At 35.3% G+C, this 23,040-nt stretch overlaps 1 protein-coding gene across 1 annotated transcript; it reads right to left on the bottom strand.

Moving 5' to 3' along the window:
• Positions 1 to 21,262: 21,262 nt before the first annotated feature.
• On the bottom strand, positions 21,263 to 22,830 carry ZFP42 (ZFP42 zinc finger protein). Its single transcript, XM_010953354.2, has one exon. It carries the CDS (start codon positions 22,715 to 22,717, stop codon positions 21,800 to 21,802), a length of 918 nt encoding a protein of 305 aa, XP_010951656.1. The 5' UTR covers positions 22,718 to 22,830; the 3' UTR covers positions 21,263 to 21,799.
• Positions 22,831 to 23,040: the final 210 nt, after the last annotated feature.

Here is a 23,040-nt window from a genome sequence, read left to right as displayed (position 1 = left end):
GTAAGAACAAGTAGCAAAGCCATTTTAGGAGCCAACAATTTTATCAGCAGTTCTCAGTTTCAGTGTAGCAATACAGGGATTTGTCGAGCAACTGTGAGACAAACGATAAAAGTACCAAAACTATAAGTTATGTTATACATAAATTAGGGCAGTTATCTTTTTAGTACCTTATTGTCCTGAGTTTCTTGAATGAGAAATGAGTTCCAGTTAGTACACATGAATGTAGAATGAATAATCTTCTGGCTTATATAATGCGATTTAAAAGGTTTGGAGAATATCTTTCAGTCTTCAATTTCACACTCCCTCTAACACACTCCAACTTCTGTAAAACCTCCTACTTTTATTGATGTTTTATTTTTAGTTTGATTTATGATTATAGACTTAAAAGTTTCAATGTTTTAAGTCAGGGAGGAGCTACAAAATTTCCACAAAATGAGTTGACGTTTAACGGGTAATGAGCTAAGTTAAAATTTAATTAAAGAGCAAAATATCACCAGGAGAGGGTAAACCTTGGCAAGGAATGACATTGGGTAGTTAAAGGGCAGCAGGATTATTCTTGGGACTTTAGGGATGACAGGAGTTGGAAAAAAGCTGATGAATGGAAGATATCAAAGACCAACAACCAATTTGGCATCCAGACTCATAGAATGGAACACAACACTAGAGCAAATTCTAATCTTGGCTTTGAAATATATCTTTGGAAAGCTTCATAACTTTCAATTTTCTGTTTGTTGGTTGATAAACTTGCCAAAGGAAAAAAAATACATAGTATTAGACGTTTTAAAGACAGGCATCTCCATTGCTAGTAGAAGCACAGACTGACAGCCTTTTTGGAGCTCAGTTGGCCAATATATGCATTCATAAAATTAGTATCATGTCATGATGCTAGTTTTTTAGGAGGATATGTCATATTTTACCTTTTCTAGTTATTATTAAGGGTTTAATCTCTACAGAGTTTAATATTAACATACATATTTTATTTTGGTAGAGATGCAAATGATTTCTGTCTACCAAGAAAGATAACCCAAAGATTATGGTTTATTGCTCTATAAGATGTTAATCAGGTTTTACAAAAATCTACCCTACCAATCTTACTCTAATATTTTTAATCTTTTTTTGTTCATTCCATGTTGGTATACACCAATGAGCTTAACCTAAAGTATGTATATGACTTGAAAATATAATGCATAAAATGAAAATCTAAATGATCCATTCATTTCTTCTAATTTGTAAAAGTTTGGTAAATAAAAGCAAAATGAATGGAAAATCAAAAAAGATTTACTCAAAAAAATAATTTATACTATATAAAAGAATTATGTTACTTTTCAGAAATACTACCTCCTTTAACAAAAAGACTCACCAAAGCATTTTGTTATATCACAAGACATTTAAAATTAAAATAAAGCATTGAAATAATAAACACTTAAAAATAAGTATACCAAAAACAAATCTAATGCATATTTTTCAATTAAATAAAGACAGCCATGGGAGTTAGCAGCATGCACCAAATATTAGGTAGATTTGAATGTTAGAGCATGGATAACTCCGTGCATAAATGAGATATGAAAGATAAAAGAAAGGATATCCTTCAAGTCCTGAAAACTGACTTACCCTGAATGGATCTCAAAATCAGGAGCTCAGCAGAATCTCTGCATTCAAAAATATTCTCATAAAAATCAAACACACACAGACGTATACATATTTTTAAGAAGGGCTAAAATTGTTATTCTTTCCCTAGCCTTTTAAAAAAAATTATGATTTTATTTTTTAGAGCAGTTTTAGGATCACAGCAAAGTTGAAGGGATCGTAAGAAATTTCCCATATACTCCCTGGCTCCACACATGCATAGCCTCCCCTATTATTAACATCTGCCATTGGAGTGGTACATTTGTTACAGCTGAAAACCTACATTAACACATCTTAATTACCCAAAGTACATTATTTACAATAGGGTTCACTCTTGGTGTTGTGTATTCTGTAGGTCTGGATAAATGTTTAAAGACATCGTTTCAGCTGATGATGAAAAACCTCTGCTGTGCCTGTTCATTCCTCCCCTGACCCCAAATCTCTGGCAACCACTGGTCTTTTTGCCTGTCTCCATGGAGTTTTATCTTTTCCAGAATGGTTGTAATCATACAGTATGTAGCCTTTACAGATTGCCTTCTTTCACTTAACAATATGCATTTAAGGTTCCTCCATGTCTTTTCATGGCTTGGCAGCTCGTTTCTTTTTACCACTGAATGATATTTCATTGTCTGGATGCACCACATTTTATTTATTAATTCACCTACTGACACACAAAGCTATTATAAACATCTCTGTGCAGGTTTTTGTGTGGACATAAGTTTTCATCTCCTTTGGATAAATATCAAGGAGAACGATTTCTGGATTGTGTGGAAAGAGAATGTTTAATTTTGTAAGAAGTCACCAAATTATATTTCAGAGTGACTGTACCATTTTGTATGGCACCAGCAATAAGCAACAGTTCTTTTTGCTCGACATCTTTGTCAAAATGTGGTGTTGTCAGTTGTTCCAGATTTTGGTCATTCTAATAAATGTGTAGTGGCATCTCATTGTTGTTTTAATTTTCATTTCCCTTATCGTGTATCATGTGGAACATCTTTTCATATGCTTATTTGCCATCTGTAAATCTTCTTTGGTAAAGTGTCTGTTAATAGCTCTTTGACCCATTTTTAAATTGTGGTTGAGTTTTAGGAGATCTTTGTATATTTTGGATAACACTCCTTTATCAGATGTGTCTTTTGCAAATATTTTCTCCCAGTCTGTGGCTTGTCCTTTTCATTCGTTTCACATTGTTTTTCTCAAAGCAGAGATTTTTAAATTTTAATGAAATCTAGATTAGCAGTGATTTCTTTCATGGATCATGAGTTTGGTGTTGTATCTGTAAACTCATTGCTATATTCAAGGTCATCTAGGCTTTCTTCTGTGTTATCTTCTAGGTGTTTTATAGTTTGGGGTGTACATTTAGGTCTGTGATCCATTTTGAGTTAATTTTGTGAGGAGTGTATGGTCTGTGTCTAGATTCATTTTTTTTACATGTGAATGTTTGGTTGTTCCCATACTATTTGTTGAAAAGAGTATCATTGCTCCATTGCATTACCTTTGCTCCTTTGTCCAATATCAGTTGACTGTACTGATGAGGGTCTATTTCTGGGCTCTCTATTCTGTTCCATTGTCTATTCTTTCCCAAAGACCATGCTGTCTTGATTACTGTAGCTTTATACTAAATACTGAACTTGGGTAATGTCAGCTCTCCAGCTTTGTTCTTCTTCAACAATGTGTTGGCAATTTTGGGTCTTTTGCTTCTACATACGAACTTTAGAATATATTTGTCACTATCCACAAAACAACTTGCTAGGATTTTGATTGGGATTCCACTGAATCTGTTGGTTAAGTTGGAAAGAACTGACAGTTTGATAATATTGAATCTTCCTATCCATGAACATGGAATATTTGTACATTATTTTGTTCTTCTCTGATTTCATTCATCAGAGTTTTATGTTATTTTCATATAAATCTTGCACACATTTTGTTAGATTTATACCAAAGCATTTTATTTTTTGAGTGCTAATGTAAAAGACAATGTGTTTTTAATTTCAGTTTACTTCTTCCTAGCTGGAATATAAAATGATTGACCCTTACATATTAATATCCTGTAACCTCGCTATAATTACATATTTACCTGCATATATTTAATGACAAACTTGTATTAACATATAAAAGTGAAATATTAACCATATTAGAACAAAATACTTAAATTTTTTTTAATGACTCCAAGGTTAAAACTTACCCATATTGTGAAATGTATTCCATTATTGAAGTTGGAGGATATTAGTGCCTCATTTGTATCAAGACTAACTATGTAGTCATGTACAAAAAAATCTGATCAAATGGAAAAATGTCTTTTGCTCTTTATTATTATTATGAAAATAATTTGTTTCTCATTGCATTTCCAACCAAACCAGGTGGAGAAAAGCATATCTGAAATAACGTCAGAAGATCTGGGTTTTCGTTGCATGTCAACATCCATCTGTATGTCCATAGACAGATTATTTTATCCTTCTCTGCTTGGTGGAGTTGATGCAGGAAAACAGATGTGGGGCATGAGGACGGCCATGTCCCAGGCTTCAGCTGAGCCCCTGGGACGTGCCCTGCCAAGTGTGTGTCCTTGTATTGGCACAGGAAAGAATTCAAGAGCGAGCCACAGTTGAGTGAAGGTAGATTTATTCAGAGAGATACATTGAAAGGCAAGAGAAAGGCCATGAGGTGTGGGGGTTGGGTGCTCAGATTAAACGTAAGTAGGTACACATTCCATAGACAGAATATGGGGACTGCTTGTGAGGCGCTGTGTTGCCAGTTTTTATGGGCTTGGTGGCTTCATATGCTAATAAGTGGAAGGACCAGTCTAAGTAGCCTGGGGAAGGGGCTGGGATTCCCAGGAAGTTGGCCATTTTCTACTCTTTGACCTTTTGTGGCTAGCCTTAGGACTGCAATGGTGCCTGTGGGCGTGTTATTCACCATGTTAATATATTACAATGAGCGTATAATGAAGCTCGAGATCTACTAGAAGTTAAATCTCTCATCATCTTGAGCCTCAAGGCCTACTGGGGGTTGAATCTTTCACCATTTTTTTTTTTAATGTTTCACCATTTTGATGTTAATTGCTGTAGCATTCCTTGAATGGCTGTGCCCTGCCCTCTTCCATCCTGTCTCAGTGAGGATGTGTAAAAACAGACAGACAAGATCCTTTGTTGTAGGTGCCATATGACACTGTGCTAATGATTGTAATAGAGCTTACCATCACTGGAATTCCAAAGCCCCAGATACATCTGAACATGAAAAGGAAGAATTCACTCCTCCACAGGGTAGACAAGGAATCTTTATGAAGGGGTCAGAATTTGAACTTAATCTTTAAAAATGTGGAATTTGATTTTCAGTTTTAAATGTTCATCAATAAGATAGTATATTGTGATTATTTGAGAGCAAAGCCTTTTGTGTCAGTTGAGATGAAAATGTAGAATGGTGTCGCTAGTTTTCGAAATTTTTCATTAAAGGAAAGTCTTTCTAATTTCATGGTTCAGACTTTACTATAATTAATAAACAAAGGTAATTGGAGTCATCTGCTGTCCTTTGGTAATCCAATTCTCTTTCTATCAAATATCCATTTTCTATCTCGTACTGAACCTAAGAGGCTTGAAGAAATAGATACTGGTGTTTTTACTTTAAATTTGCCATTTTGATTAAATTTGAATTCTTTTCAGCTGTTACATAAAGTAGAGACAAACTATTTGCAAACATTTTCACGGGGTTTTTTTTTTTTTTTCCTGATCTGGTTTAAAGAGTAATCTCTTTGGTTTCCATAGATTCTTAATCCTCTATAACTGATAATAATAAGAATAGATGTAGATCTGTTTTAAATAATTTTACACATGCTGACTGTAATCACTCACAAATAATTTGCAATGTATGTACTATTATTATCCTAATTTTGCTGATAAGAAGACCAAACAATTGAGAAAGGTGCCCAAGATAACACAGCCAGTAAGTGGCAAAGCCAGGATTTAAAGCCATAGTCTAGGACCAAAGCTTATTTATAGCCTTACAGCTTCTTGATGAAATAGCTATTGGGTACCCATTTTGAAAAAAACCCAAAATGTTAAGAAAATGCCATATTCTTTAGGGATTTTTTTTAAATGCAAATGATTATTTTAAGCAACTTAAATGTAATTTAATATGAATACTCTAGAATCTGTGCAAATTACTTTAGATTTTATGTGTATATAGCTTTGCATATTGCAAATTCTGTATCTTAGCCTGTTTCATTATGTGCTGAGAGATCAAATACACTTTGTTTCTTCAATCTTGTTTCTTAACCTAGGCATGGGCATACAATAATGATGACATTCAAAATTAGAGGTTGAATTCTTTGATTTGCTAAGTATGTTTGTAAATAAATTGTCTGTTTTAGGAAAAAACTTCACATTTGCGTAGCAACTTTTAATTCTCAGATCCTCACACAGCATCCCATTTTATCCTAAACCCAAACACAATAAAATAAGACAGATGTTACTGTTTGTATTTTACACATGCGGAAACTGAAGTACAAAAATTAGGTGTATTGTCCAGGATCACACAGCCAGTTAGAAGGGAAGGTCGGTCAGGAACTCAGTTCTCTGGACTCCCCGCCTTAGGGTCTTTATTCTTCTCCTAAGAAACTACTGTGCATCTACTGAACATCTTCTGATGTTTCCTTTTTCTTTTTTTTTTTTTTAAGGAATCCTTAACAAATCCTAACATTTTTAGAGGAATCCTTGACAGAGGCCTTGATGTGGCTGGTTTTTAAAGTTGTGGAACTAATTTAAACCGTGTTCTTTATAGTTTATATATTTATTTGTATGTATAGGGGTTTTTTTCAGGTGGGGAAGAGTAAGAGAGCTGTGTGCTGCATTTGAATTTCCTCATGGGCGATGAATAATAATTATGCGGTTGCCAAATTAGTCCAGCCAATTTGAATGTTAAGTAGACAAGGGCAGAGAGGTGTACCCCCAACTCTGACAGGAAACTAATGGCAAAAACCTTTAACCAAGGGAAAAATAGCTCCAGAGTTAGTAAAGCGGTCTTTAGTTCAGAGTAATTATCATTAGTAAATGATTAGGGCAGAGCTTTTTGAAGTGGGCCTGCTGGATTATTTGCATCTGAATCATCTAGGGGCATTTTTTAAACCTCCGGGCTCTACCCACAATCTACTGAATCAGAATCTCTGGGCTGGGACTATGAATTTATGACACACCCTAACTTCAAGGGGAACCAATGAATAAAAGTAGGTGAGACAGCAGAATATTTAGTTGTTTTCAAATACCAAAAATTTCCAGGTTTAAAAATACTCTGGATGGAGACAGAGCACAACTCCCCATTTCTGAAATATGGGTAGCACATAGTGGCTTCCCTCCAAAAAGTATGGAGTGAAGAAAGAGTTATAACTTTATAATGAATAAACATGACAAGCACCACTTCAGCCAAGTGACCCAGGCCAACATCAACTGTGGGAAGTCATAGTATGTACTCTTGATCTGAAGTGATGAGAATGGCAATCTGCTCAGTGGTCTTCCTCCCCAAAATATATTGTCTCAACCTAATTATGAGAAAAACAGCAGCCAAATTCCAACAGAGGGGCATCCTACAAAATATAAGATCAGTACTCTGAAAAAATGTCAAAGTCCAAAGTCATCAAAAATGAAGTCTGAGAAACCTGTCACAACCAAGAGGAACCTAAGGAGACACCTAAGAAGAACCCAGGAACTAAATGTAATGTGGTGTCTTGGATGGGTTCTTAGAACAGAGAAAGGGCATTAGGTTAAAATCTAAGGAAAACTGAATATATTAATGTCGCTATATTGGTTCATTAATTGTAGCAAATGTACCATATGAATGTACGATGTTAATAATGGGGGTAACAGTGTGAAGTATATGAAAGTGCTTTATTATCTTTCAATTTTTCTGCAAATCTAAAACTGTTCTAAAAAATTATCTATTTTTAAAGAATGCTCTGGTCTGCTAATGGTAATTGAGGACAATTACAGTAAATGGTAGATAAAGAGTAAGGTTCACTTGGCACCACTTTGTGCCATGGCTGTGCAGTTGTTGAAGGTAGGCTAGACCTGCATCAGGAGCAATCAGTGCTTGGAGACTAATGTTCAAGATGGGAAGATCCAGTCATTGGTCAAGCACAGAGCGCTCTCTCCCTGAGACAAAGAGCTTTATATAGATGGATTGTTCCTTTTAGGGGGTGCAAAATGAGAGCTTAAGTCAGTGTTTCTTGAACAGGACTGAGAAAGCAGCACTGACATTGGTTGAGGTCTGTGTACCAAGCCCTGTTCTAAACATTTCATACGTGTTAACTTATTTCATACTCCCAGTAGACCCATGAGGTAGACTTTGGATTAACCCCATTTTACAAATGAGAAAAAGAAGGCTGAGAGAGGTTAGTGATTTGTAGGGCCCTGTACAAGACAGAGCAGTAACTGTTACCAGGTCTGGCCTTTCGGCTCCTATACTGTATTGTTGCCAAGTAGGTTTTCCTAGAGAGAATGTCATCTTCAACTTGAGTTGAGAGTGTCTTACGTCATTGGAGGTTCATTTCCTCTTCTTCATTTTTGTATTTTATATCCAAGCTATTAACTCTGTTGCTCTATCTTCAAAGTAAATAAAGAATCTGATTGCTTCTCACCACCGACTCCACTATCATGCTGGTCTAGCCTCCATCAAAGCTTGCCTGACTACTATGATTCAGTGAATTTTGACAAATGTAACAGTCGTGTAAAGAATCACAAAATAAAACAGTTTCATCAATCCCCCTGAATTTCCTTATATCCCTTTCAGTTAACTTTCCTATTACTACCATTGCTACCTACTGATACATGTCTGTCAACCACTGATCTGCTTTCCATCACTGTAGATTTACCTTTTCTAGAATCCATTATATTTAAATGGAATCTTCCATCATATATATATGTATGGCTTTTGTGTACAGCTTCTTTCACCCAGCAAATGCTTTTGAGATTTGTTTCTGTTGTTATATGTATCAGTAACTCATTCCTTTTGGTGGCTCAGAAATATTCCATTGTGTAAATATACCAAAGTTTGTTTATCCATTTGCCAGTTGATGGACATTTGGGTTGCTTCCAGTTTTTGGCAGTTTTGAATAAAACTGCTATGAAGATTCCAGTGCAAGTCTTTGTGTGAACATATGTGTTTTTATTTCAGTTGGTTAAATACCTAGGAGTAAGTTTGCTAGGTCTTATATAAGGGTATGGTAAAATTTCTAAGAAACTGCCTAATTTTCAAAGTGGTTGCATCATTTTGCATTTCCATTAGCAATTTTTGAGAGTTCTAGTTGCTTCACACCTTTGAAAAATGCTTGCTCTTTCCACTTAAATTCAGTCATTGTAATGGATGTGTAGCATTATCTCTTAATTTTAATTTGCATTTTCCCTAACTAAAGATGTTGCATATGTCTTCATGTATTTCTTTGCCTTTCATATATATGCATTGATAAATTATCTATTGAGATATTTTGACCAGCTTTTAATTAGGTTGATTCTTACTTCATTATTGTTGTCAAAGTTCTTCATGTATTCTGGATAAATTCTTTTATCAAAAATATGTTTTGCGTATATTTTCTCCCAGACTATGGCTTGTCTCTTTGGATTTTATGACTTTTGACTTTGGTGAAGTGCAATTTTCAGTTTTTTTTTTAATGGTCTGTTTTTTAGTGGTTTGTTAAGAGGGAAATACTCCCCAAATTGATCCATAGATTCAATGAGATCTGAATCAATATCCTAATAAGCTCTTTGATAGAAACTGAGGTGCTGAAATGTATATGAAAATACAGACTATATAGAATAGCCAAAATTTTGCTCTTACAAAACTCTGAGTAAGAGCAAAATTAAAGGTCTTAAATTACCGGAAATCAAGATTTACTATAAAGCTAGAGTAATCAAGACAGTGTTGTATTTGTGTAAGAACAGACACAGAAATCAATGGAACAGAGTAGACTCCAGAAACAGACACTTACACACATGCACACATACATTCAATTGATTTTTGACGGAAGTGCCGAAGTAAAGGGAAAAGATAGTCTTTTCAACAAATAGTGCTGAACAATTATATATCCTTAGGTTGAAAAAATAGCTAATCACACAGAAGTGACCTCAAAATAGGTTTCTGATCCAAATATAAAAATAAAAATATTAAACTTCCAGAAGAAAACACAAGGGAAAAAAAAAACCTTTGTGTTCATAAGTTAGGCCAAAGCAGGGGGCTGACAAACTAGGCCAGTAGGCAAAATGTGGCCCACTGCCCTTTTTTTTTTTTTTTTTTTTTTTGGTAAATAAAGTTTATTGGAAAACAGTCAAGCTCCTTCATTTACATATAGCCTGTGGCTTTCATGCTGCAGGGCCTGAGTTGAGTAGTTGCAACAGAGATCATAAAATTTAAAATAAAGTTTAAATATTTATAATCTGGCTCTTTACAGAAAAAGTTTGCTGACCCCTGGGCCAGAATGTTTTAATTGGAAGCACAAAGCCCATGAAATTCAGAGAGACTGTCTGAGCGCTGTAATAACTGACATGGTCTTCTGTGACCCTCTGCCACCCTCCCCTCTCTGCCCACTCACTCTATTCCTCCCCAACCCCCAGCCCCTTTCCTTTTCTTAAAGTTATAGTATAATTCTCTGTCAGAATTGCAAAATAATTTAACTCTTTGTAATATAGAGCTCTTGTCTTGTTTATCTTAATTTATAATTTATGGAATATTAAGAACAGCTAAGAGAGTGACTTTAGGATCTGTTTTTCTTCCTTCCTTCCTTCCTTCCTTCCTTCCTTTCCTTTTTCCCCTGTTTTTCTTGCTTCATTTTGATTCACAAATGAACCCCTTAACATGCTGCAGGACTAGGAAGGCGGCTTCTCATTACCTAATCCCTATCTGTATTAACATAAGTTATTATTTATTCTCGGACCAAATCACCATCTTATTCGATGTTTCAGCTAGATTAGTGACTTCTGGCCAGGGCCAGAAAAAAACTGATAAAAGTGGTTTCAGCGTTTTAATGATTCATACCATCCTGGAAGCAGAAGAAACTTTGCATCCTTTGATCCCAAAATGAACAAACTAAAAATCAATGTAAGCTATGCCCAAACCTTCTCCAAGTGATAGGAACAACTTTTGAGTGAAGTTAACCATGCTGTGGGTAGAAAGAGTGTGGTCTTCAAGGTGCTCTTACTTCATTTACCCTGTTTGCCTCTGCTGGCCCCATTACTTGTCATCTCCTCTGGCTTTCAACGTTCAGATTTTAATGTTTAATGAAAATACCCACATAACCTCAGGACTTTGAAAATGTTCTCTGGAATATTTGGGTCCACCCACCACCACCACCAACCCCCACTCCTACATCTTTCATTTCTCAGCCTAATCATAAGTTTCATCCCCAGCCTCCCCAACACCTCATAGATAGTTTATATCCCTCTGTTCACATACTGCACAGACCTCAATCATACCATTTATTGAACATTGGGCACAGCATCTTATATTTGGTTGTTTACTTGTCTGTCTTGCCTAGATTGTAAGGGAAACCATGTCTATCTTATGCCGTATTGTATTCATAGTGCTTAATACAGTACCTGGCACATGGTAACAATTATTTTTAAGTAATTAAACCTCTTAAAAGTTCTCTTACATGAAAAAGGCATAATGCAACTACCCTATAGGATTATGATGGTAAAATAAGATGTTGTGGATGAATATGCTTATATGTTACAATGCTTAGCAGGTAATAGACATTCAATAAATGTTAGTTGATTATGAAATCTGCATTTTCTCTGAATCACCATATAACAGCTTTTAAATTTTGTTGTAGAGTCAATTCAAACGATGTGTATTATGTGTACCAACATTCCTCGCCTTTTGCATTTCACATGGTCAGTCAGGTTTTTTTTTTTTTTTTTTTTTTTTTTTGTTTGTTTTTGGTTGTTAAATGGATTGGAAGATATGCTGAAAAAGTAAATGCCTTTTTTAGTACGGTTGGGCAGCTCTGATTTTGTGAAGCACATTTTCGTCTATATTCTAAGTAAAAATATTTTACAGAAAATTAAAGCCATACATTTCTGATTTGCTTACAGTTTGATTGCAATTAATACCCTGCTTCAAGAAGTATCTTAATAGTTAATTATTACTACATGTATGTACAAAATATTCCTTTTCTCATGAGTGTTTGCTAAGTCTATTGGGTGAAAGTTTGATGAATAGGATTATACATAATCTCAAGGTATTTGCCCGCAAATTACTTATGAATGACAAAGGAAGAACAGTGACTTCCTGGTTAGGAAATGTAGCAGACATCATCTTTTAACCAAGTGCTCAAAGACAACCTCTCCCTGGGGAAAAAACAACAAAAATGTGCCTTTTGGTACAATGCTTGGTGAAGCCACAATGTCATGATGGCTACAGATCTGCTCAAAATGCACAATATGAAATAATCATAGGGAAACCCAAACAAACCCAATCTGAAAGACATTCTACAGAGTAACTGGCCTATACTCTTCAAAAATGTCAAAGCCAAGGGGAAAAAAAAGAAAAGACAGAAAAAGAAAGGCTAAGAAACTTTTCTATATTAAAGGAGACCAGAAGGGTCATGACTTCATTCAGCTTTGTATTAGATGTCCAAGCCAATTATTCATTGATTACCAGGAAAAAGTTAGTCTTTATCCATTGCTGAGTAATTTAAAAATTCCAACTTCGTGACCTGAAACAACAACAATTTATGTTTTTAGTTTTTTTTTTTTAATGATCCTGAGGGTGGACAGAGTTCAGCTGGGCAGTTTTCTGCTGCACAATGCACAGTCTGAAGGCATTTGTTCTGCTGCATTCAGCTGGCGGCTCATTTCCCAGGGTTTCTCTTCATTCAGTAGTTTAGCTTGAGCTTCCTGATTGATAAGAGACTGGCTCCAAGAGGGGAAAAGAAAATCTGCCAGTTTCAAAGCTTGGGCTCAGAAGTCCTAGACCACCTCTTCCACAATTTTCTGTTGTTAGGAGCAAGCCACAGTGCAGCCCATGTTTAAGCGAGAGGAAATAGAATCTGGTTTTGAGTGACTTATGCTTTAAAGGGATGGGAAGAATTATTGGCAGCCGTACTGAAAGGCTGTCTACCACAGAGCCAACAAAAACTCACTTAGATAACTTTGAGTACTTATCTCTCAGTTAATTTAAGAATATTAGCATTTAAAATAAATGCAAGAAGCGTTTCATTTTGAATGAAAGTTAACATAATTTGTTGCGTGTGTGCGTGAATCCAGAGCCATCATTTATAAATGCTGATTAGATGCAGCCTATTGTAAATTATTTTTTTTTATTATAAAAGTGTCAGGATGTTCCAGCTTGAACTCTCTCTTAGGATTTAAACTAGTTTGATTCTTGCCAGCCACTAGGAGACCATTTGTATAATGAACTTTTGAGTGAAGGAGAAAAAAGAAGGGTTTCTCTGGGCTCACATGGGAAGAATGGTCTCTGCTTTAGATGTTGGCCCATTGTCCCGACCCCATAGACTTGCACTGAAGAATTCATTCAGTTCTCATTCATTCATTCAATTTTCCCTCAAACTATTAGAATTATCTAAAAAACAAAATTATCCAGAATGTATGCCTGTCATTCCTTCCGTCCTAGTCACTGCTGCAACTGATGAAGAACATCCTGCTAAATCTTAATCACCTGTCACAAGACCTGTGGAAACCTGTAATTTTTTTTACATTCTGCTCTCTCAACTCAGACAAGTTGGCTGAGAGCACATTTCAGAGATCTTTAAGTTCTATGCAATGAGATGATTGCAGTTTTATGTCATTTATATTTTCTGTTCAACAATTAATATTACAGAATGCACATAAAGCCAAAGAAGTGACTGGCGTTTCTTTTTTCCTCCTGAGAGTCTTAGTTTCTTTTTTGTTTTAATGTTTATTATGGAAAACTTAAAACATACACAGAAACTGAAAAAGATAGTATAACATTTCCTTTGAACCTGTCATTCAGCATCAACAATTATCAACATGTGACAAATCAAATTTTATCTCTACTCCTGCAGTCCATTTGTACCCAGACACCTGTTGGGTTTTTTCAGAAGCAAATTCCAGACATCAGTTTTTTTTTTTTCCTATAAAAAACATCAGTAAGTATTATTAAGAGGCAAGGGCTTTTAAACATCATAATTACAATATTATTTTTGTACCTAGAACAATTGATAGTAATTTCTTTTCTTTTCTTAAAATTTTTTTGGGGGTTAGGTAATTACGTTTACTTATTTATTTTTAGCGGAGATACTGGAGATTGAACCCAGGACCTTGAAAAATTTCTTTATATCACCTAATACAGGCATACCTTGGAGATATTACAGGTTCAGCTCCAGATCACCACAATAAAGGGAATGTTGCAATAAATCAAGTCCCACGAAGTTTTTGGTTTCCTAGTGCATGTAAAAGTTATGTCTCGCTATACTGTAATCTATTAAGTGTGCAGTAGCATTATGTCTAGAAATACAATGTACGTACCTCAATTTAAAAATATTTTATTGTTAAAAAATGCTAACCATCACCTGAGACTTCAACTAGTCATAGCAGTAACATCAAAGATGTTAACAGATCACTGTAACAAATGTAATAATAAGGAAAAAATTTGAAATATTGTGAGAATTACCAAAATGTGATAGAGACACTAAGTGAGCAAACGCTGTTGGGAAAATGGCCCCAATAGGCTTACAGACTTGCCCTATGCTTGTATCTAGTCAGTGTTCAAATTTCTCTGAAAATTTCAGAAATACAGTTTTTTGGAGTTTGTTTCAATTCTCTCCCCTCTCCCTCCCAATCCTCTCCCACCCCCCCCACCCCACCCCACCATGATTTGACTGACTGTCCCTTGTAATGTCCTGGTGTCCTTTAATATATCCCTCTGGACCCAAGTGTTTTTTGAGAAAGGACTTTGGGGGTTATCAATCAGACTGAAAAATTTGGGAATCACTGCCTATATAGGGACTGTGTAGTGGTGATAAGGGTACCAGAGGAGCAAATTGGAAGGCCATGTGTAATTGTTTTTTAGGACAATAAGTGAAATGATAATCTAGGATGACTAAACCAGTCAAAAAAACCTTGTTAACATCTACTACATTCCGTTCAGGGCCTCAGACTTCAAAAAGTTTAATGGTTAAAGTGAAATCTTAAGAGTTTTTCTTGTGATATTTTTATTATTAATTCTACCATCTCCACATTTCCGCATATCCACCTGCACTATCTTACTTTCAACTAGTCCTTCAGCTGTATAACCTGACTCCTAGCAGATGATAGCTCTAAAGATTTGTGAGAAAACATGTCACTTCTGTAATAAACAATTGGCTAGGCTTCTCAATTTTTTACATGTTTCTTTGTACTACTAAAAATGCACGTATTTTTCTCCAAAAGACATAAGAATATTCCAGGCAACTCTATTCATAATAGCCCCAGCCTGGAAACTTTCCAAATGCCATTAACAATAAAAACAGTGTTAGAGGTCAGCAGGGTGGTTACTTTTTTGGGGGAGGGTGGATTGTGTCCAGAAGGGGGAAACGGGATGTGGGTGGCTTTATGATGTATGCAAATTTTTTTGTATCTAATACTTTAATAAAGGATTTGCATTAAAAAAAAGAGCTTGATGAATGAGTGAATGAATGAATGAATGAATGAATGAATGCTTACTCTAAGAATGCCTGTCACTTCTTATCAATACATGGCCTAGAATTGACCTTTCCAGAGTTCATTCTTTCAACATACCTACCTCCTATGTACTAGATGCTGCACTGGCACAGGGGAGGACAGAAGTAAACAAAAAGATTTAGTTTCTCTCTCTTCATGCTGTTTACAATGCAGTTTATTTGCTTTGAGCAAAAGAATATTACTGTTGGTGGTGGGGAGGTATAGCTCAGTGGTAGAGCATATGCTTAGCATGCATGAGGCCCTGGGTTCAATCCCCAGCACCTCCATTAAATAAACAAACAAACAAACAAATGTAATTACCTACCCCCCCAAAATAAACAAAAAACCCCAAAACATAAAAGATTATTAATCACCATTTTCATAGAATCCTGGACCAGAATTCATTGATAGAATGCTCTATGACCCAACTCCTTTTTATTTCTTTCACCTATTTCCTTGACCAGGAAGAGTCTCTGTAGCAGTAGTATAACTTTAAATATTATATATATATACACACACACACATATATGTATTTTTTTCTCCTATTCTCTACAGGTTAAGAATGTCAAATTTACTAGTTTCCAAGATAAGATATTTAAATCTGACCATACTTAAGTACCACGAAAGAATACCATTTTATTGAGACCACATTTCTTCGGAGCCTTTTTCCTTAATGAGTGATTTACAAAAATGCATGCTCTACACTTTCTTCCCTCGAGACTTATGTGAGACATGATCAATTCCTCCTATTTCTTTCCGAAGGACACAAAAGGGACGTCATTATCTACTCCCTTATCTTTAAATGTGAGAAGCATGTGTCCAATTAAATCTAGTGCTTCCTCTTCATTGTTCTGTATGAATAATTAACCTTTCGAAGTGCTGACATCAGGAAGGTTTTGAATCTCTCTTTCTTCCAAGGGGAAAATAAAATGAAGAGCAGAACTGACACTTCTTTAGAGTTTTCTTTTTAATCTCTTTAAAAGATAGTTACTAGCAGTAAAATATGAGTGTTAAAATCTAAAATGTTGATTCTGAAAATTATTTTGTTTAGTCTTTGGTGATAATGATTTTGTTATTAGCATGGGCTTCTCTAACGCAATAATGTTCTCTAATGCAATCGTTTAGAACAATATGGTCACCAGTCTACTTTCATTAGTCACATGGGAACATTATAAATCAATTTGTATGATCTTTGCAGTTGAAACTTGCTGGATGCCAGCTGTGTTAATATCTGTTAATTATCATCCTTTTAAACCTCATTCTTTCTGTAAGTAAGATATGCACTTTAGGACTTTTTTAGAGCTTAAATTGTTCTGCTTATCCTCCTACAGGTCTCCTACAAGGTTTTTGCCCCTCTAAGTTGATTTATAATGTAACCTTGAAACAAGGAGAAGCATTAGTCGACTGCTGTTTTAATAAATGGCTTGTCAGCTATTTTACAACTATGGTTATTACTTTGACTAGAGAAATTTCTAGATAGCAGAATTTTGAATTCCTAATTATTTGAAAGATTTGGTTGGACATTCTTGATCAAATCTGTCTTCTGTGCAAATAAATACTTGACTGCTAGAGAGAAAATAGTTTTGATGTATTTTGATTTTGATTTGACAAATTTTGATTTTGTCATAGATTTACTAGTCTATTGGGAGGGCTGAAAATGTAATGAACCATTTTATACTTGACCTGTTTAAATACTATTTATCCTCTCTGTTTCGTTGGCTTATTTTGCAACACAGAGTTAAATTATCTTAAGAAATCAATAAAATTCTGAAATGTGGATTCTGCAAAACTCTTGGCTTCCAAAGTCAAATTTAATTAGGCTCACTTTTCACAGTTATTTCCCCTCCCTCCAACATACACAACTGTCCTTTCAAAGTAAGTCTCATCTTAAACTGAACTTATCATGTAGTCTCTCCTGGCTGCTTTTCCTGCATTCCTAGTTTTCATCTCCCTTAATGGCATGAATTCATCCACTCAACCAAGCTGAAAACCTTGAGAACATTCTAGATGTTTCTTCCTTCTCCAGTGCATCCCCAACTCTCAACTGGAAGAGTAGCAAAGAATTTGCAGCCATCTTTAATCTGCCCTTAGTGTTAGATCTTTTAGGCATATGTATCTGACATGCACAAAGGTTTTCACTGCCCACCCCCGCTGCATACACACAAATATCAATATGATGCTAAGTCCTCAGCAATTTGCAAATGTATTGGTTACCTTAGATAAGGATGAGGTGCATATTATGTATAACTTTAACACCTTTAAAAATATGTCATGGCCATGATTATCAGAATTCTCTCAAGTTTTATTATTTTGATTTGTACATGTGTATTTTATAAGCAACATTTTGAGCTGGAGGAAGCATCTAGTATGCTTTTTTTATAATACATACTCAAGATCTTAGGAGTATTAAAAATAGTTTATTAATGCCCAGGGCATCATTCTAGCCTACCGAATACCTTTGATTTACTAAAGTCACAAAAGTTATGTTGGCTTTTTTTATGGATATAAGTTTAGCCACATAGTAAAGCATAGCTTTGTACAGGTGTTTTCACATGTCTGATCCACTGACATCAAAGAAATTCAACCCTGGGGTCTTAGAAGTAGAAGACCCAATAAAAAGCACATGTTAACCATTAATGCTCATTTACCAAATCCTACTTAAACTCTTGTATTCTCAAAGCTAATTTCATCCAATTGCCTTTTAATTATAGTCTCTTGCTCAGAGTTGCAAATATAATGGCTTTTTAATATAACTTGCACTGTTCTGTGTCCAATGTAGGATGTAATCATGCAATTTATTCAGTCAGAGCTAGTGCATTAGGTAATAAAAACATAAGCATACACAGATTTCTGCACATGCATTTTCAGCAAGAAAGTAATATAAGAATCCGATAAAAGTTTGCTTTTTGCACAGAATTCTTTCTGGATAGAGTAGGGTGGAAATGCTACGTCCAGCACTGTACACTGTAACTAAGGTGAATTACGGAAATCAAATATGACTGACTGAGACCTGTGCACATAACACAGAGAATAAGGTAAAAAAGACAAAAATAGGAATGCATATAGTTTAACACATTGTTAAACTATTCAATCACAGCCTTAGTAAATATAATTCTCAGTGCAGGTTCGTTCTTCATTATCCATGAAGTTAGGAGGTGAACAGACCCTCAGTCTCCTGTCCCTTTTAGAGGAGGAAGACAGAAAAAAAAAAAAGATAATAGGATTTAAGATAATTTTCACTATTAACAAAAATGATCAAACAATGTAACAATTTAAAAAAATCTTTTTTAAAAATTAAACACTTTTTTTAGTGGAGGTACTGGGGATTGAACCCAGGACCTTGTGCATGCTAAGCATGTACTCTACCACTGAGCTATTACCCTCCCCCCACAGAAAAATCTTTCTAAGTGGTGATTACTTTTGGGAAAGTAACAGTTGATATATGCATGGCTAATTAAACACTTCTGTAGTTTTTCTTTCAATGAGTGTGTATTACTTTAGTAGAGTTCACCTTTATTTTGCAGTAACCAGATTTTATTTAAAAATAACTAATGTTTTATTAGCTGTTTTTGAATTACATATAATTTTGATAACTTTATTAGTTTTAAAAAAACGTATTAAGCTACATTTTTAAGTATTTATTCACTCCATAATTTATTAAGTGCCAACTCACTATGCCATATATATTACAGTGATATCAAGAAAGTGATGGGCTCTGCCTTAAGATTTTCAGTTTTTTGTGGAATGTATATTTCTAGTGTTACCTTGTAAGAATCTGAGTTTGGCCGTTAAAAAAATAGAAAAACGAGACACAGGTTCTTAATCTAAATACCAGCATAAAAACAAAAATATGTGTTTATTCACCAGGATTTAGGATTTACAGAATGCCAGTATCTAGAGACATAAAAATCTAAATGGGTTGATTTCCTTTTGCAGTTTTCTCTGCATATATATTCACACATCTTGTGTTTGTTCTTCTTATTTAAAATACAAATGTGTAAAGTATATGTTCATTTCTTCTCTGAAACATTAACAAAAATTTCAGATGACATATCCTCATTAGCTAATCTCCCTTCCTATCTTTTTTTATTATATCCATATGCTTTCTTCCTCTTACATTCTTAGCAGTTTTAGGGATCCTCTTTGGAAACAAAAAACAAAACAAACAAAAAAACAGGAGGCTAGCCAACTCTCATCCTATTCCCAAATCAGAATTTAACTGAGCCGTGGAATCTAGACACACAAGCGCTTTCTCAGAATGATATTCTTTGTACATTCAAGCATTAGAGTTGTAAATACTGAGATTTTGACCCGTTCAGCTCCAGGAAGAGTAATCTATAGAAGCAGACCAGCCTCCACACAGGGGAAGCCAATCTTGACCTTTCTTGATGCCCTGAGTCCAGCTCTCAAGTTTGCAGCCTGAACCCTGCCATTGACTTTATCTAGTCTTGACTGCTCTCTATTCAACCCCGCCTTTAACCTAGTCTTCAAAGGTGCTATTCTAATAGCAACTCTCCTTCAACTCTGAAGTGGAAATCCACAGAGGATCAAAGCAAACATACTGCTGTCAAAGAAAAAACCAGACAAATACATGATTCATTATCTTGATCAAATACCACATTCTCATCCTAAATTCTACAGTCAGATGTAAGATTCAGAGGGAATTCTAAACCTATGAATGGATTACGTATCCTGTGTTCCTTTTAACTTAGAGACTCAGGACCCAAATTTCTATAGAAATGAATTCTACACCCAATATATTATAAATAAAAATTAAATCTCCATAATTGCCTACAGTAATAATTAGCTCATTCTGAAGAAAAAATGTAAGCCTTTGATTTTTTTGTTTTTAAATCATACGTATTTTTACATTTTGGCATTTCTAAAATTGAGATTAATCTTAAAGTTGATTTGTTTAGACTGTGTGTTGACTTTTTTCCCCCTGAAAAGCTGTTCATGGTACATATTATCATTACCTCCAATGATGTCTTAAATCTGAAACTTCAAACTTTCTCCTACTCTATGGCTTCTGTCTGACTGAGGACTTCTTTCCTTCCCTTTATAACCAAGCTTCCTTTAAGGATTTTTGCACATTTTCTATTGAATAGAAATCAAGATCTATCAAGATTTATTCAGCTTGTTCCCTTTTAGTGGACATTTATGAACCAAATTAGTATTAAATATGCTTTAGTCGATATCCTCAAACAAATTACCTTTGTACATTAGTGCACATCCTTCTGTTGAGTGGAATTCTAGAAATGAAATTACTGGTTCTAAAAGAATGCACATTATGGGTTGAACTGTGCACTCTCAAAAATCCATGCTAAAATTCTAACTCTCAGTACCTCAGAATGTGACCTTATTTGGATATGGGTGTCTTTATAGATCAAGTGAAAATGAGGGCATCCAATGTGTCTGGTGTCCTTTTAAGAGGAAATCTGACCACAGACATGAACACAGGGCAGGTGATGTGAAGATACACAGAAAATGACACAGAAATGTGACAGTCACCTATAAGCCAAGAAGAGAAGTTTGGAACAGAGCCTTTCTTCACAGCCCGTAGAAGGAACCAATCCTGCCCATACCTTGCTTTTGGGCTTCTAGCCTTCAGAACTATGAGACAATAATTTCTGTTGTTTAAACCACCCAGTTGGTGGTACTAGAAACTGATCTAGCACGCTTGTAAGATACCTTTCCCAAATGGCTATGATTATTTGTACCTTAACCAACCAAGCAGGAGAATGACTTTACCCCACACCTCACCAATACTGATCAGTCTTTACCATGTTTTGCTAATTCTGAGGACAAATAAGTGGTTTCTTTCTTTCTTTCTTTCTTTCTTTCTTTCTTTCTTTCTTTCTTTCTTTCTTTTTTTTTTGACACACTTCTTTGATTTTTTTAATAATTTAGTACATTTCTGGGGTTTTATTTCCTTTTATTTTAAAATATCTAAAATCGATTCAAATGGATTGACACTATCAAATAACCATGTACGTTTATTATGATTCCAATATAGTTTGATACAATGATAGGAAATAAAATGATTAAACAATATACTTACTTAAAAATTGTAACTACTTACTCACTTATTGACAATCTCCTGCAAAAGTTTTATTCTGTAGAATTATTACATGTATTATGAAGTATATGCCTAAAAGGAAAAAAAGCTAAATAATTAGAAACTATAAGCTTAAAAACCAAAGTTAATATCATATTTATAGTAATGTGATATTAAATCCCATATCCAAAAATCCAATTTGTAGTATATTAAGGATTATGCTTTTGAAGTAAGTTCATTACAGACCTTACTATTGGAAGCACATTATAATTCTGTACACAAAATTTTAAAATAATATCACTATAGAAACATCTTAGTAACATTAAAAAATGCCTTGTAGGGTGAAAATATTGATTTAAAACTTGTTTCCTGAAACAATAATCAATGAGGCATACGTGTCCCCAGTCCCCTTTTGTTCACGTGCTGGTTCTGTTTGAGGATTATGTTCTATCTTCCTTCACTGACTCATTTTGTTCTTTTCATGAGTTAAGAGGTGAGCTTTCATGTTACTTGACTGAATAAACCTTTTGTGACAGCCTTCAAAGGGACACACAAAAGGTTTCTCCCCAGTGTGGGTGCGCACGTGGGTACGCAAATTGAAGGACAGGGAAAAGCGTTTTCCGCACCCTTCAAAAGTGCACTGGAACGGCTTCTCTCCAGTATGAACCAGAAAATGTCTTTTTAGTTTTGTGCTCTCCTTGAAGGCTTTCCCACATTCTGCACATATGTGATCTCGGGGACTATGCACGCGGAAATGATTTTTCATGGAAGTTCTATCCTTGAACTCTCTTGTGCATCCACTCTGAAGACACACAACTTTCTCTGAAGCATCATGTTCTTTATTTGTACTTGGCTTCGTTCTAGTACACTCTGTGAACTGTTTGGGATCTGAGACGTCAACGCTTGGTATTCCTCCAGCAGGAAGTTTCTTGCCTGTCAGGTACTCAGAAAACTCAAGAAGTGAATTTTCTCCAACAATTTGTTGAGGGAGTTCTTGTTTTGCCCCCTTTTTCATGTACTCCAAGGAACATTCAAGGAGTGAGCTCGCTGTAAGAACCTGTTGAGAAAGCTCTTGTTCTGATCCTTCTTTCAGGCAGTCGAAGGACTTAAGGAGTGAGTCCCCTTCCCCAACAGGTTCAGAAAACTCACCTCTTATTATGCATTCTATGTAACAGTCGGAGAAGGAATCCCCTTCAACAACCTGAAAATTAGTCTCATAGCACACATCCTCATCACATAAGGTCCACGGTGTGTCAGGAGGTTCCTGCTGGGGTGGCTGTGACTTGGCTGGCCTTGGCTTACTGTCACTGATGGCTTTTCTACCCAGGCTTTTCTGGTCACATGTCTTTTCCCTTTTCTTCAGTTGCTGGTCCATGTCGTCCTGCTAGCTGCCTCCTTGAAGGTTTGCACCAGGATAGATCAACCACTTCCAGGCAGCAGTGATGTGGGTGAGTTGTCTTCAGCAAAGACCTGCTTGGAGATAGGAGCCATTAGGTAAAGTACATTCCAACATCAGAGCCATTGTCAGGAAATGTCCTCAAAAAATGGCCTAGAACTCAACTTCCAATAACAGAATCACTACATTTATATCTGTGACAAACTCTGCAAGAGTAAGAGAATTAGCTGTGACATAAGACATGGGTCATTACCAGTTCTTACCTGGGGTATCCCCACAAGTTATCTGACTTCCCTAATTGA

Source organism: Camelus bactrianus, chromosome 26, assembly GCF_048773025.1.
Source record: "Camelus bactrianus isolate YW-2024 breed Bactrian camel chromosome 26, ASM4877302v1, whole genome shotgun sequence".
In the NCBI taxonomy this organism is placed as follows: domain Eukaryota; kingdom Metazoa; phylum Chordata; class Mammalia; order Artiodactyla; family Camelidae; genus Camelus; species Camelus bactrianus.
This window is presented reverse-complemented; position numbering and strand designations above follow the sequence as displayed.